Raw genomic sequence first — 15,119 nt, 5'->3', positions numbered from 1 at the left:
ATTCAAAGCTTATTAATTTCTTTTTTAAGTGAAGACGGAACATATTATATTTATACTCTTGCAGGATATTATAATTTAAGTCAGAAGCTTCCAACAAAAGCCGAGTCGATCTATCCATGTCCATCCATGTCAATGCAAACATGTCTCTGAATAGCTTTCTTTCTCTAACGCTCTGTCTCTCTCGCTCTCTCTCTCTCTCTCTCTCTCTATCTCTCTCACTCTCTTTCTCTATTTTTGTCGGTATGCCTATCTCTCTATGTGTATCTCTAAGATATCTCTTTCTGTCTCTTACTCTCGCTCTCACTTTCTCTGCTCTTCTCTTTACTCGGAGAGTATAAATACTGGCACTGCAGTCGCCCTGACCTCATTGTTTCCGTGTCCTCCGTGGTGTTTACATCGATAATGATAGTTAGTGCCCTTCGACCTTAAAAACGTCACCTAACCAAGGCAAAACATCTGGATATCCAAAAAGAAGCTCACTTCGATGATACAATGAATAGCCAAATTGAAGTCACCTCCACACTGAAAGGAATAAAGCAATGACGAAATGGATAAGGATGTGGTGAGTCTTAACTATGACAATTACATATATCATTTATACATAGATGATATAGGAGAGTTCATTGGCCACAGAGAGACGCAATTCTCAGGCAAGAACTTTCAATTGGCCCTCTAAAATTTCTAACAATTCAAAACTCATTCGAAACGCATCTTTTTCAATGGCTTTTGAGTGCTGCTTAAACACAATTCTCAACACTCCCACTTGTCGATCAGTCAAACGGGCCAATATATGCCCCAAAGCACCCAATTACAGACAATTAGTTGGCAAAATATTGAAATATAATAAATGGTCCAGGCACTCGCCTCTCCATCCATCAACAACTGAGACGGAGATCGAGTGATCTTATTCCAAAGATCTTGCTAATTCTGGGAGAACAATTGATTTAATTTTGGATTTTAACACCCAAGGCGCCGTCCGATTTCTGGAATGACAGTGCTATTGCCACAGAATCCTGATTAATGTTCAAGTTGAATTTGGTTTTAATTGAATCCTGTATGATGCTCCTTGGCATTCAAGTTCAATGATCGCTAAGATCGTCGTAAAGTTTCCATATTATTTAGCAAACACATTTGCATCTACTAAACTTGGACTGGGGAAGTAGAAGCGGCAATTCAAGAACTCAGAGACGGGTCTACTTCTGGTGGCCAAGTGGAAATGAAGCACCCAATGCAATATGCACCAAGGAATTTAAATGGAAATTTAATCTGGTCATGCAGAGAAAATATGTAAAGGTAAGGTGTAAGCTTGAGAAACTGAGTCTCAATTCTTAAGCTAAAATATATTTAATAGAGTGCAAGGATAAAAAACCCAGAACCATATTTAATTTATGAAAAATACTTATATAAATACAAGAATTAATATAAAATAAAAACGAAATCTAATTTTGTGTTGCTTTTCTAATTCGGCCTTAAAAGAGGACTTCCAACAATTTCTCCAAGTGCTTAACAATGGCAAATCGAGCTGCTGTAGATGCAAAAGATGCAACCGCAGCTGGATTTTTCTTTTATTAAGTAGTTTACAGTCGCACAAACAACTTCCAGGGGGCCACGGCTGTTGCCTAGATTCAGTCTGGCTTGGTGCGTGTTTGGGATCGGATTCGGGTTCGGGATCGAAGAGGACAACTCGCCGCCGGCTGCCTGGTGGGCACTGGCCATGAAGGCGTTGCCTAGAACTAGTTTAGCGGTAGTTTTGTCGTCGCGTGAGCAATAGAAGGCGGCCCAATAACTTGGCCAAAAGTGAGCCGGAGAAAGAAACCGCGTTCATAATTGACAATTCGGCGGCTTCTTCGGCGTCAACATTTCTGCCGCGTCGCTGCTTCTTCGGTCTCTGTTTGCTGTCTGGAAGCGTAGCTGTTAACCGAAGCCCAGATCCGCTCTTGGCTCAGAAGCGATCGGACCTCACAACCCAACGGACGGTCCTGTCCGTCTAACGCATCGAGTATCGAGAATCGAGCACCGAGAACCGAGAACCGGGAACCTAGAGGAGAGCTTAGGAGCAAGTCCCAGTCCGAGAACTTCGTCGTCGTGGTCAGGTGAATGCCATCGGGCAACGTGCCTGGCATTCGAAAAAGCTATATCGACAAGGCGTGTTCGTGGTGTCGGTTCTTAATACTATATAGCAGCCAATTTATATATGGTTTGCCCAGTTCAAAACGAAAACAAATTGGGAAGATAACAACAATCGCAGCAAGAATGTTTGCATTTTTTAGAGTTTTATTACTTTGTGTGCATTTGTTGCATTTTAAAACAATCTCTGGAGCAGATCTCCCATCCCCAACGGACGGCGTGGCAGGAGATCCTGTGTTGCACCATGGTGATATAAAGACGGCGCAGGGAGCAGAATTTGGTGCAGCTAATGTCACTGAAGAGAAAATTATCGATGAAGTGGCAAAGGGTGAGTATTGGTGATATATTAAAGGATTTGAGTTTACCTATTCAACTCCATAAAATATCCTTACTTTTTTGGCCATGTTCATTATTCTTTATAAATGTATAAAATTGTTGCATCTTCTTAAAAAGTCATTGAGTTGAAGAAATCTAAGTAGGAACTTGGGACATTCACCTTTAAATATTTTTTGTGATAATCAATGAAATGTTTTCTTATTTCTTTGTGATCGAAGATATATGTACATAAGTTCGAAAAGTAGTCAGGAACCAAGTATAAAGAACCCCTGCTTTATAATATTTGCCTTTGCAACTTGAAAAATAATAAATTAATATAGACTTTATGGTTCTATTGGCATTACTCATCAGGAAGGATTATAGATTAGATATCAGATGTATCTTTTTTAAATGCTGAATAACCTCTAAATTCCTTAACTGTCGGGATGTATATCTTTAGGACTTCTACATTGGTCTGGGTTTCACTAATATATCGAATATAATTAAGAGATCGAAAAGGTATCCTTAAGACATAATATATCCTTAGACTTTAAAGATGTTGAAATAACTTTACAATCAACCACTGATTATTGTGAATAACTTAATCCTATACCTCCTTAGCACTATCAATAGTTTGTTTAAAATATACGTCATTAATATAATCGCAAGTTCAACGACTTCAGAAAGAGAATTTTCTGATTCTGTTTGATTTATGCAAAGCACGCACGTACCATTACTTGTTTGACCTTCAAAAGTCTATAAATCGTATATGGCAACAGGGGGGGAAATGCGAAATAGTATCCGATGATAGGTGTATAGGCCTCTTTTGGCCCTTTTTGGCCCTTTTTGGATCAGTTACAGAAAGATTCTTGTGCTTGAACTTTCGGATCAAACTTGATTGCTCGTGCTATGTCGCCTGTCAATGTACCCGCCAATTCGTTCTGTTATTTACGACCAACAATTAGACAATTAGACAACACTTTTGATGGAGGGAGGCGTGATCTGGGCTCGATGTCTTTTCGGGGGCGACGACATAAGCCTATTAATTTGGGATGGCTCACAGATTGGGCTATAAACGTATACCAGGTAATAAGCTGACACCTTAAGCGATTTAACAACATGCAATATTCATTAAAAATTAATTTTTATTTACATTTTGTTGAACGGTTGTTAACAGCTTTTGGATTGGGAGCCACGATAAATATCGTTTATATGACTGCTGGTCACATAAAATTTAAGAGCGGTTATAAAGTAGACCTCCTCCAAGTCAAGTTTGCAGTGATTTTGTGCAGGAATTCAGGTTTATTTTTGCCAGCACTCCTAGTAGTAGACAGCCTGTAACGGTCGAAAGACCTTGAACTTGCCACTTGCCCCTGATTCCTCGTAAACGTTTAGTGTATCTTTAGTATATCTTCAAGGGTTTCTTCTTTACTTGATGGGTGTTCCGAGGACAATACGAATTTCCAGGAAAAATTAAAATTATCCTTTAAATAAAGTAAATATAAAATACAAAAGACTTTATGTTTCATCTCTTGAAAATGTAACCAATTCAAAAGCGTATTAAGTGTGTCGAAATCGGGATCATCGATCAATCAAAGCTTATTTATTTTATTTTGTTTTTTTGGGTGACAGCTTGTCATAACAATTTAAAAAGAATTAAAGTTATAGCCCATAAGCAAAACAAATGACATTATTTGGGGCAAATGAGTAATATTATTCCACTGAAATATTGGAATGAGTCAGAAGAGGATTAACATTTTTGCGCTGGGGTTTAGGCATACTTTGTAAAATGTACTGAAAATAATTATAAATTCCTGTCACGCCCTGAACGTATTCATCATTACGAGTAAAAACCACGTGCTGATTTGTGAGACTCTGCAGCTCCAGAGGTTTACCCATTCAAATGGACATTATATAGGAATTAGTATCAATAAAATTTACACCTAATAGAAACCATAAAGGCCATACGTTGACAAGAAGCTCGTTTAAATTAATCGGCACAAAGGAGAATAAACGATCGAAATAGCTCATTTAGGCGAATCTCGAAACTCGAACTTTGTATATTTTTGGACCAAGAGCAGCGAGAGGCATGTTTAATAAATTAAAGTTATGGCAAATTCATGCTAAATAGCAAGAACAACCACATAAGGGAAACCAAATAGAGCCCGCGACCTAAACAAAGGCCTAGACCAATTTTAAGAAGCTGCCAATGGACATGACAAATATATGACAATTGACAGTAGAAAGTTGCCTCGCTGGGGGGGCAACAACTTAAGCATCTCTGGCGCAACAAAAAATGGCACAGCAATTGTCATTCAGTATGGAAAAAGCTTAAGTTTATTGTCAATATTCTGGGCTACACCAACAACAACAAAAAAATGTCAAAATATTGAGTAATCACTCTCAGCTGGGTGAGAAGCGTGGACCCGAAACTCGAAACGTGAACGAATGTTGTGTAAATATTGGCTTGGTCTTTCTATATCCCATATGCATATGTATATTTTTGTAGGTGCTTTGTCAATACCGCAAAAGATTTGGCTCAAAAATGGGTTGTAAAGTACCATAGTTTTGGCTAGACAATTTCGTATGTAGCTCAAATCTTTCTAGGGGTTAACGAACCCGGCTCTCTGAAACGCGTCCAAAAGTGTTCATTCAAGTGCGATACAGATTCTGAAGATCTGGAGTTATGACAGACAATTAAAAGCGTTTTTTGTAATTTCCGGAATAAGCGTATAAAATCTGTGACCTACATATATACATAAGTATTTTTGGTTTGCAAACATTTTTCAAGTATCTTCTGTCCCAGCTTCAGGTATTGGAAAGATATTTTGGGAAGACAAATTTCAAGAAGATATATTTTGAAAAATTTGTATCAAAATTTGTATCCTTTCAGTATCATGCAAAATGTATAATTTTAATAATAATTTTCTTTCAATTTGCAGACTCCCCCCCTTTGGTCAGTCTTAGTCGGCAGCGTCGTCAGTTCTTTTTCGACCCCAATCTTTTGCTGTGGCAAGCGGGTCTAGGTGGCTCTGGTCTCCCTGGTGGTCCCGGAGGCTGGGCTCCCCTGGAGGGCTCCAAGTGCCTCACGGTCCGTGGACAGGCTGGTGTTTGTGTTCGGATTGATGGATGTCGCCAGTACTATCGGGTAGCTCGTCAGCTGACCTTCGTCACCCTGCGCCAGTGGCCATCAAACGCTGGAGGCATCGGTCTGAACGGAAATCTTTGCAACTTCTTTGACCAGCTGGGAAGAGTCAATAATGGAATTTGCTGCACGGATATCGATGCCAATTCCTTTGGAGTGTTTCCACTTCCCAGCAGCACGACAACAACGACCACTGAGAAACCTCTGGTGTCTGCTGATGATGCAGATAAGGTGGACTCAAATGCAGGGGAAGAACAGGACAATGAGCAGCCCGCGGATGCTCCCCAACCTGAAGATCCCATTGATAATGCAAATAGCGTAGAAGATATGCCGGATTTTCAGGACGTCAACACCATCGAAGGTAATGCTCCAGAGCTGAGTCCCGATCCCGAAGTCCAACCAGAGGAAGAGGAAGCGGAAGCGGAGCACCCGGTGCCTGTTCAGCCAGCCACTCCAATTAATCCTTACCAATGGCCCTTCGGTTCCTTTGCGGGCGGAGTGGCCCAGTGGCCGCCACCGTTGCCCACCCATCCACCCACCACCGGCGGCTGGCCTCCACCGTTGCCCACACATCCCCCAAATCATCATTATCCAACGCACCCGACCACCGGTGGAGTTCCAAGCACGAAACGCACCACTCCGCGTCCCAGTCCCATTACCACCAAGCGTCCCAGCTACCCAAGCTATCCAACCGCGGCACCAACAACAACGACGACCACACGACGCCCGGTGAGTGGCAGCAGTCCAGAGGGTTTGCCACTGCAATGTGGCAACAAGAATCCGGTGTCTCCCGACCAGGAGAGGATTGTGGGTGGCATCAATGCCAGTCCTCATGAGTTCCCCTGGATAGCAGTGCTTTTTAAGTCGGGCAAGCAATTCTGCGGAGGCAGTCTCATCACCAACAGTCATATTCTCACTGCAGCTCATTGTGTGGCACGGTAAGGATCGAGGAGGATCGATGCTTCCTTAAAGGAGCTTTTATTTTTGTATATTTTTCAGCATGACCTCGTGGGATGTGGCGGCTCTGACGGCCCACCTGGGCGACTACAATATCCGGACAGACTTTGAGGTGCAGCACGTTTCCCGGAGAATAAAGCGTTTAGTGCGTCACAAGGGATTTGAGTTCAGCACGTTAGTAAGTTAACAAATATCTTTTTTCTTAGATATATTTTGCTCTAATTCTTTACTTTAATAATATTTTCCCAGCACAATGACATTGCCATACTTACGTTGAGCGAGCCTGTGTCCTTCACCAGAGAGATCCAGCCCATTTGCCTTCCCACCTCGCCCTCGCAGCAGTCACGTTCTTACAGCGGTCAGGTGGCCACTGTGGCAGGATGGGGCAGCCTCCGGGAGAATGGACCACAGCCATCGATCCTGCAGAAGGTAGATATACCCATTTGGGCTAACGCAGAGTGCGCCAGGAAATATGGAAGAGCAGCGCCAGGTGGCATCATAGAGTCCATGATCTGCGCAGGACAAGCTGCCAAGGATTCCTGCAGTGTAAGTGTGAATCCTTCAGTCGAATATATGTTATTTTCCAGTTCAAATACATATATCCTATGCTTTCAGGGTGACTCTGGTGGTCCCATGATCATCAATGACGGCGGACGTTATACCCAAGTGGGCATTGTATCCTGGGGCATTGGCTGTGGCAAAGGACAATATCCTGGCGTATATACACGTGTCACATCCCTGCTGCCTTGGGTTTACAAGAATATTAAGTAAATATAGAATTGCGGTTAGTCTAAGACGTGATATGCAATGAGATATAATAATAAAGCCAATCAACTTTTAAAGAAACGCCTGAACGTATGCCATGAATGCCAGTGCAAGTTTGAATTATTCTTTGTGGTGATAGTTTTAGGGGCTTGTGTTTCATGTTTACATTTCATTACAAAAGAACATATAATAAAAAGAAATATATAAAAGACAACAAAGTAGTCCCAGCTCGTTGATTATTATACTTCATAATTATTTCTAAGCACAACACAAATCCTTGTGCAAAATGACGACACCTAGACTTTTCCAACTCGAAGATATGTTCAAGTTTAACCATATTGTACTCGATCCATTGGTGGAAGTGTACTCACTGCCGTTTCTTCTCCCCAAGATATTGGAATATCCCGATCTGGTCCTCTCGGCAGTGGCACCTGATGACCGCCTTATGGGTTTCATCCTGGGCACCCGAATAATGGACTCTAAAGAGACACACATCATTGGTGAAGGAAAAGAAAAGATTGCTAGCCACGGACACATTTCTGCCTTGGCCGTGGCCCATGAGTACCGGAGATTGGGTCTAGGCTCTGGTTTAATGGAGATTATAAGGAAATTGCTAGATACCTTTAAAGACCCTTATGTGGATCTCTTTGTGCGTCAGAAGAACGTCAGTGCTATTTGTCTTTACGAGACTCTGGGATATGTGAAGTATCGCTGGTTGCCTCAGTACTATGCCAATGATCATGGCTACGATATGCGACTGCCTTTATCAAGTGATGTGGAACGAAGATCCCTGAATGGTATTACGAGGAACAAGTTCTACAGCTTTGGCAATATGATTTTCAATCTTCTGATGCTCTATGTGGTGGGAATAAGGCATATTTTCATGGGTGACACGCAATAAACTAATGTTAATATTTCCATTACCCTAGTTACCCATCGCAGCTAAAATCATATCGCAGACATGAATAAAAATTTCAGAAAAAGTTCATTGCACTCGAGCGTTTAGAAAAAATATTGGGAAACCTCCCAAAAGACAAAGATGAAAACTAAAAAATATATGTCAGAGAACATATGGAAACAAGATTTGTTTATATGACAACATTGAACCAGAATTTTTCAATTCTGTCCGTTTCAAGTTGCGTAAAATGGCGAAAAAGCAAAAATCATTGCGCGTGTTTTCAGACACATGCTACACCATTATATTTCTATATATATATCAATATATATATAAATTTGTTTGCTTTGAAATATGTTGCTAATAGAAAGCACAACAACAAGGGCCTTGACCGTCTCCAAACGCGAATTTGCAATGGAAATTCGCTTGGCAAGGAGACGGAACATAAATGCGTTTGGCAAAAGTATCTGCACTGTGTATGTGTATCCGTATCTATAGTTCGCCCTCGTGCGTCAACGGAAATCTGTCCGTCGTTAAAAACTACCTCAATTGATTTTTTTTAATTAGCTGAAGCTGAAATTTATTTCAAATACAGATGCTGCGTATCTGGGAAGTCCTGCTCATTACCTAATTGCCGTTGGTGCTTGAACCTCCATTGGCCGTCGTATGTACTTTCTCATTTCGAAAGCATTCTCCGGCTCCGGATAGTAATCCAACACAGTTCGCTGATGTACATAACCCAGGGAACAGTATAGATGATAAGCGACCAGGTTAGTGCATCGCATAAAAAGGTTGATGCAGGAAGCACCTCTGAGATCCAGAGCCTTGTAGAAGTAGTTCATCAAGGTGGTGGCCACACTAAGACGTCGATACTCCGCGGACACAGTCAGCGCGGAAATATGACCCTGCGAGCCCCACTTTTTGCTAAGGTTCTCTTTCTTCCCAAAGATATAGCCCATACGTCTGCCCTCGGGACCTGGAGCCACGGCGATCTGGGAAAGTCCTGGAAACTCCAGGAGGTGCTCCACAAAGAATGTCAAACTATACACCTCGGTTAGGGCATCGAAGACCAACGAATTGAATTTAAACAAATCATCAAATCGCATTTCTCGCAGGCTCGTCATAATTTAGTAAAAATAATTTAATTTATTAACAATAAATTTCGAAAAGAGCGGAGATTTACAGCACTACTTATATAGGGTGTAAAATGTTTATTATGTGACAAGTTTGGCTAAAGTAAAAGTACTCTTTTGGATAAAAAATCTCAGCAAATTTTGTCTGCTTTTGCTTTAAAATGATAGGAATTGGAATAGGTTTCTCTTTATCTTATCTGGACTGTAAAAGGTTGAATGCTGTTTAATTTATTTATTTCATTTGACAATGGCTTAAAGACCGTTCTTAAATAAAATAGAATTAAGCCGGACAGCTGAGAAACTCTGCACACAGGGGAATCACAATATATATCTTTTGATTTTCTAATGAGGTTAATGTTCGAGGCACTCATTGACTCAGCGGCCTGTGCGCGTTTCAAAGATCTATTTATACAATTTAATGGCGCATTTTGCACAAAAATAAATAAAAGTACAAACCGATATTTGTCTACATATATATATTTTGTGTACATATGTGTAAATATTTATATATATACTAATTGTGCCGGTAAAGAGCTAACAATCTATTTATATTCGGAAGCATCATCCCACAGTGTTGTGATCTCCTTGCTCCTGGACAGGTGGTCCAGTCAGAAAGATTTAGATCTTGAATGGTCGTCTCTGTACAACCAAGTGTAAGTTCACAGATCTAAATACAAAAATTTGTCTGCTCTCCGGCCTGAAGATGAATGATTTGCTAATTCCCACAACATTTGTCTATTCGCTTATATCCCTGCGCTCGAGACTTGCGCCTTGTTTTAAGCGAATATCTACATATATAAAAGATATTTACACATCTGTATATATATACACATATCTGCACTGGATGTTTGTTTAGCGGTCTTTTCCTATTATTTATTTTTCAAGCATGTGTGATTTATAATGATTTATCATCTCATTCGCCGACAAAGAGAGACCAGAACAACAGAATGAAATCATTCACATCTTTTAGAATAGAATATATGTATATGTTCCAAGAAAATTTGAAAACATTGCATATATTATTGACAAAGTTCATGGAAAGTGTTAAACATAATATTAAATTAATGAGTAATCTTAAAATTAAATATATAAATATAATACATATAATACAAATTAAATTATTAGATTAGAGATTTGAGTTTACTATTATAATGCTTTTATTTTAAAGCTTCTGATTACCAGACAATGTTTAATAGTAATATTTTATTAAAGTTTATTTAAAAATTAACCTAAGTATAATTGAAACTTAATGCAATTGTTAGATATTTACATACTTTTACAATTAAAAGGATAGTGTCACGCCCAGTCCCAATTGCCTTTTTTCGTACAGAATTCAAGGTTATAAATTTGTTATACATTTCCATTTATTTACGAGGTCCACAGTGGGCGTAAAATTTTGAAATTTCGCGCGGACATGGCTAAATCAGCTCGTCTGGTGATATTCATCAAGTATATAAATATATGCTTGCGTCAGCTATAGATACCAGGCATAAATTTCGTATTAAAAATAAAATATCAAGATCTAATATCTATAATCAATTACCCATCATTATAATTTCAAAGCATTTAAAGCACTCATAAAATCTTTTTGGAATGCCAAGTATCTAAGTAAATAGAACCAGAAGTTTAATGTTGCCTGTTGATTGCTAAACACTTTGCCTGGTGCACATCATCGGGACGTGTTGAACCCGTCCAGCGTGAAAGTATCCGAGTGCCAATAATTGATTTAATGTGGTTAAACAATCATAAGTGCATTGCGCATTAGGCCAAACTGTGTGAATTGTTCTGACACGGGAAGAGAGGAGAACAATAAGTAAAAACGACCGAAGACTTGCCCAATTTCTAGATTTCTTTTAAATAAACTCAAAAATTCATAGAACCGAATTTTCCAAGCAGACGCACTTTACACACGCTCGAAAGTACGCACACACTCGAACGGGGGACCACCACAGGCCCACTGATGTAGACACAGACGTGACCGATGGTCGAATAGAATATGTACCAAAGACCAAGAAGAACAAGCAGGAAAATTCATTTCGAAATGTGAAATGTATTTTTCGGCTTTTCGGCCGAGAAAATTCGTGTGCGAATTCAGTGCGACTTGGGCTGCTAACTTGAACGCGTTGCAAACGAGAAAACCATCCGAAATAAAGAAATTTTCAACTAGAAACTAACACATAGATATATCTATACCATCTATCTAGCTGGGCTGTCTATATATACGGATATATAGATATAGATACGAGTATTTTCCTCTGGCAAAAGTGAGCAATGCGTTGTGCCGCGTTTTATAAATAGAAACTTACAAAATTCTCAACAGAGCATTGGTGAAAAAAGGGCCAAAACCTTACAATTTTCAAATAGAGTGATCATCCCGAATCTGTGCGAATATTATTTAAATATTATATACTATAGTCTATATACTATATAAATGAGGAAAACTATTTCCAAATGGATTGCTTGTGTTCGTGCCCGTTCCGAAAAATTATATAAGAACGCGTGATATTCTGTGCAAAAAAATAAATAATTCCCGACTTAATATTCATAATTTTCTTTCAATTTTCCATAAATTTTCCAGTGCTTCTGTGTGCATAGGCGTCGTTTGCAAAATCTTTTCGTAGAACTTGCGTGCGATTTGGCAATAACCAACGCCTACGACAAAATAAAAATTGAAAGAGCGCGATTTCTTCCGACAGGCGGCTGTGTGTGTAGGCGGTGTGCAAAAGTGTATTAAAGTTGAACTTGAAATTCATAATAACCGGCTAACATGAGTTCTGGGTAAGTTAATAATCATATTATTTAAGGGCAATTCATGTAATTTACAAAATTAATATAGTCGACTGTCAGATTGCGTTTAAATTGCTGCAACATTTCGAACTTTTCAAAACTTAAACCTTTTTTGTTTGAATTTGGAACAGTTAAAAAATAGAATAATTAAGTAAAGTAGAAAGCTCAAAAAATACTCCCCACACAAATAATATATTTAAATTATATAGTTTCTAAATATTGTTGCCATATATATTTTTTTTCTTTTAAAGTATGGTTTCCTACTTTACAATACCAATTTCTTCATAACAAATTTACCTTTCAAAGAAACAGTTTTTATGACAAATAAACAAATTTACTTTCATGTTATTAATTTATTTCTCTAAGATATAAGGGCTTAATTAAAATTTGAATATATTGGACCTTTAAAAAATGATTTACAGCTTCCCTATATCATTACATCGAAATGTCGAATTTTGCTAATTTACAAAACTGATCGTAATACCTAAAAATACCTAGTAGGGACGACAGCAGCTGCTAATTTTTCCTACCACAACTTATCATCAATATTTTTAAAAGAGTAAACCCAAAAACGAAAACTAATAAAAAGAAAAACAACTGAATCCGGGAAAACTCTTAACACGAGTCGGAGAATAAATAAAACAGTTGTATGTGCATATGTGTATGTTGTATATATAAAATATACTTACATATATGTATGTACATATATCGCTCAACATCTTTATGATCTCTTCTACAATTAAGGCTCACACATGAGTTTTTGAAGGCCATCGGCTATGGCCCACGCCTACGCGCCCACACCCAAAGCTCTTTTGGCCAGTCCCAAATGGTGCACGCGCTTTTTGGCAGGCGACACTTTCGGTGTTCGTGGTCCCTTCCCCTCAGTTTCCTGATCAACATTGTCAGGCCATTTAATTAATTAAATTTCGTATTTTTCACAAACATTTTGCTCGGTTGCACAGTTTTATGTCTTACCCCCAGCGAGGAGGAGGAGCAGTCTTTAAGTTCTGTCTAGAAGCATTTGGCACACGTGTTTCGGAATTCGAACGACTGTCGGCATTCACCGGAAGTTTCTCTCAAAGCCACGCACTTCATATAGAACAAATTCCCCAAGAACCTTTCAAAACAAAAAGTCAAGAATTTGGCATCAAATGCATTTGTGTTTTTATGTTTGTCGTATTTTTCAGGTTAAGATGTTTGGGGTTTTCACTTTATTTATTTTGCATTTCTTTTTGTTGACGTTGATGTGTAGCGCATAAATTTTCTTCAGCCGAAAATATGAGAAAAATATATTGAGGAAATTGGGTCAAAGTCTTAAAAGAAATTGACAAATTTGCGAGAGTCAAAATGTTTTAAAAATTTTATAATTCACAATATCACTTTATGATAAATATAAATGCAGCTTTAGTTTTGAAAAACAATTAACGAAGATCAATATCAACAAGTTATATACGTTGTACATTTTAATGCCCGAACTTGAAATAAATATTGTTCAAGTCTGTGTTTATTTTCGTGTGAACTTTTATTAAGTTGAAATTATTTTTCGCATTTTGATGCATTACTGAACATGACTTTGATTTTTTCCAACGACAATTATTTTCACACTTCATTGTCGGCTGTGTCTCTGTGTCTTCGCCTTTGTTGATTACGTAAATCAGGTGTGAGTTTATTTATTTTTACACATTCTTGCATTTTTAAACTTCGCAAACAGATCGGTGGCCTGAAGTTCAAGCGAAGCTCTCAGTTGACCATGAAATTTGAATGTCAAAAAGGGAATTAAAATTAAAGGAAGATTCCCGAACCGATATGGCAATGGAAATGAAGCCACACCCAAGTGACAAGTCAACACCACCAATTTTTGACTTAATGTCAGCCATGGGATTGATTTGGATCGTTTTTTAGCTATGATTCACGGATAATTTCCAAGAGGAAGTTGGGAAAAATACTCTGCAATTAATAGAATACTTGAGATATGTACAAATCGAACTGAAAATCTTTTATTTCTATATACTTTCTTCTCTCTCCTTCGCTAAAATCAAACTTTTTCATTACTAGTTTTTAAATCCAATTATTCGTGTGCCAAAATCGATATCCTGGCTATATTTCACAACTGCCAACGACTTAATCTCTTAGGAATAAGAAAAACATAACACGGGGCGTCTGGCTGGTCTCAGTAGACGATGAATGACGACAACATGTGGCCAGGGTAGAAATAATATTAAAAGAAAAATGCTCATTTTGCATATTCCACTATCGGCGGAGGAGATATATGGGCGCCATCGATTGTGCAACGGGCTTAAGTCGGAGCAGAGCCTGGCGTTTAACTTTCACCCGCGATCGTTGGGGGCGCCGACTCTGCAACGTTGACCCAGGCCAGATTAATATAAATAACTGCGAGTTCCAAGCCAATCCCATGGGCAGATCTGCCATGGATCGGGCTGCCCGGTTGCCCGGCTGATGTGCTCATGTCATGCAATCAACGCAGCAGCCACAAGAAATGACAAATGCAAAACGAGTTGCACACACTCGGGCGGCAGTCGTAGAAAGTGATGAATGAGTTCCCTGATTGCGATTGCGGAGGCCTCACCCGGGCCACTTTTTATTTTTTTTATCATACAATGTATTAAAGTTTTTCCTCAGGCTATGCGATTTTTATTTCAAGGTCAATTTCACAGTGAAAAAAAACGTTAATAGTTTTGCACGGGCTCGTGTCGGTGGGATTTGGGGTGTGGGCGTTGATTTGAATAGATACTTTGTATACACTTTGAGAAAGTAAATTTATTATTATAACTGTGAAATTTCTGATTTTCAAAATTTGTAGTGTTAAATTTTTTGCGCTGATTTTACAATAATTAAGCCAATGAAAAAAATAAAACTTTTTAATCTAATTCGCAAATGTTATGTGGTTCTTCTTTAAAAAATGCTTCTACTAGATACATTTAATATTATCCGTTCTTATCTTTAACTTTTTAAAAACTTTTATGAACTAGATACA

The 15,119-nt window shown here is 38.7% G+C and overlaps 3 protein-coding genes and 1 long non-coding RNA gene across 4 annotated transcripts; 2 read left to right on the top strand and 2 right to left on the bottom strand.

The window, feature by feature from the left end:
* The first annotated feature begins 1,627 nt into the window (after nucleotides 1–1,627).
* Nucleotides 1,628–7,390, top strand: l(2)k05911 (CLIP and Tryp_SPc domain-containing lethal (2) k05911). Its single transcript, XM_020954870.2, has 5 exons — nucleotides 1,628–2,455; nucleotides 5,385–6,525; nucleotides 6,587–6,722; nucleotides 6,794–7,090; nucleotides 7,160–7,390. The coding sequence occupies exons 1-5, from the start codon at nucleotides 2,098–2,100 to the stop codon at nucleotides 7,313–7,315; spliced, it is 2,088 nt and encodes a 695-aa protein (XP_020810529.2). The 5' UTR covers nucleotides 1,628–2,097; the 3' UTR covers nucleotides 7,316–7,390.
* A 102-nt stretch (nucleotides 7,391–7,492) lies between these two features.
* Nucleotides 7,493–8,302, top strand: Naa20B (N(alpha)-acetyltransferase 20 B). Its single transcript, XM_020955059.2, has one exon. The coding sequence runs from the start codon at nucleotides 7,596–7,598 to the stop codon at nucleotides 8,208–8,210; it is 615 nt and encodes a 204-aa protein (XP_020810718.2). The 5' UTR covers nucleotides 7,493–7,595; the 3' UTR covers nucleotides 8,211–8,302.
* A 455-nt stretch (nucleotides 8,303–8,757) lies between these two features.
* LOC110186041 (N-alpha-acetyltransferase 20) lies at nucleotides 8,758–9,442 on the bottom strand. Its single transcript, XM_020955080.2, has one exon. It carries the CDS (start codon nucleotides 9,326–9,328, stop codon nucleotides 8,828–8,830), a length of 501 nt encoding a protein of 166 aa, XP_020810739.2. The 5' UTR covers nucleotides 9,329–9,442; the 3' UTR covers nucleotides 8,758–8,827.
* Nucleotides 9,443–10,683: 1,241 nt separating this feature from the next.
* On the bottom strand, nucleotides 10,684–11,340 carry LOC147644773 (uncharacterized). Its single transcript, XR_015273517.1, has 3 exons — nucleotides 11,240–11,340; nucleotides 10,881–11,122; nucleotides 10,684–10,811 (listed from the first exon to the last, which is right to left on the bottom strand). It is a non-coding gene; the product is annotated as an uncharacterized LOC147644773 (long non-coding RNA).
* Nucleotides 11,341–15,119: the final 3,779 nt, after the last annotated feature.

The sequence above is a fragment of the Drosophila serrata genome, unplaced genomic scaffold, assembly GCF_035046125.1.
Source record: "Drosophila serrata isolate PLE 108 unplaced genomic scaffold, ASM3504612v1 contig_100, whole genome shotgun sequence".
Classification (NCBI taxonomy): domain Eukaryota; kingdom Metazoa; phylum Arthropoda; class Insecta; order Diptera; family Drosophilidae; genus Drosophila; species Drosophila serrata.
This window is presented reverse-complemented; position numbering and strand designations above follow the sequence as displayed.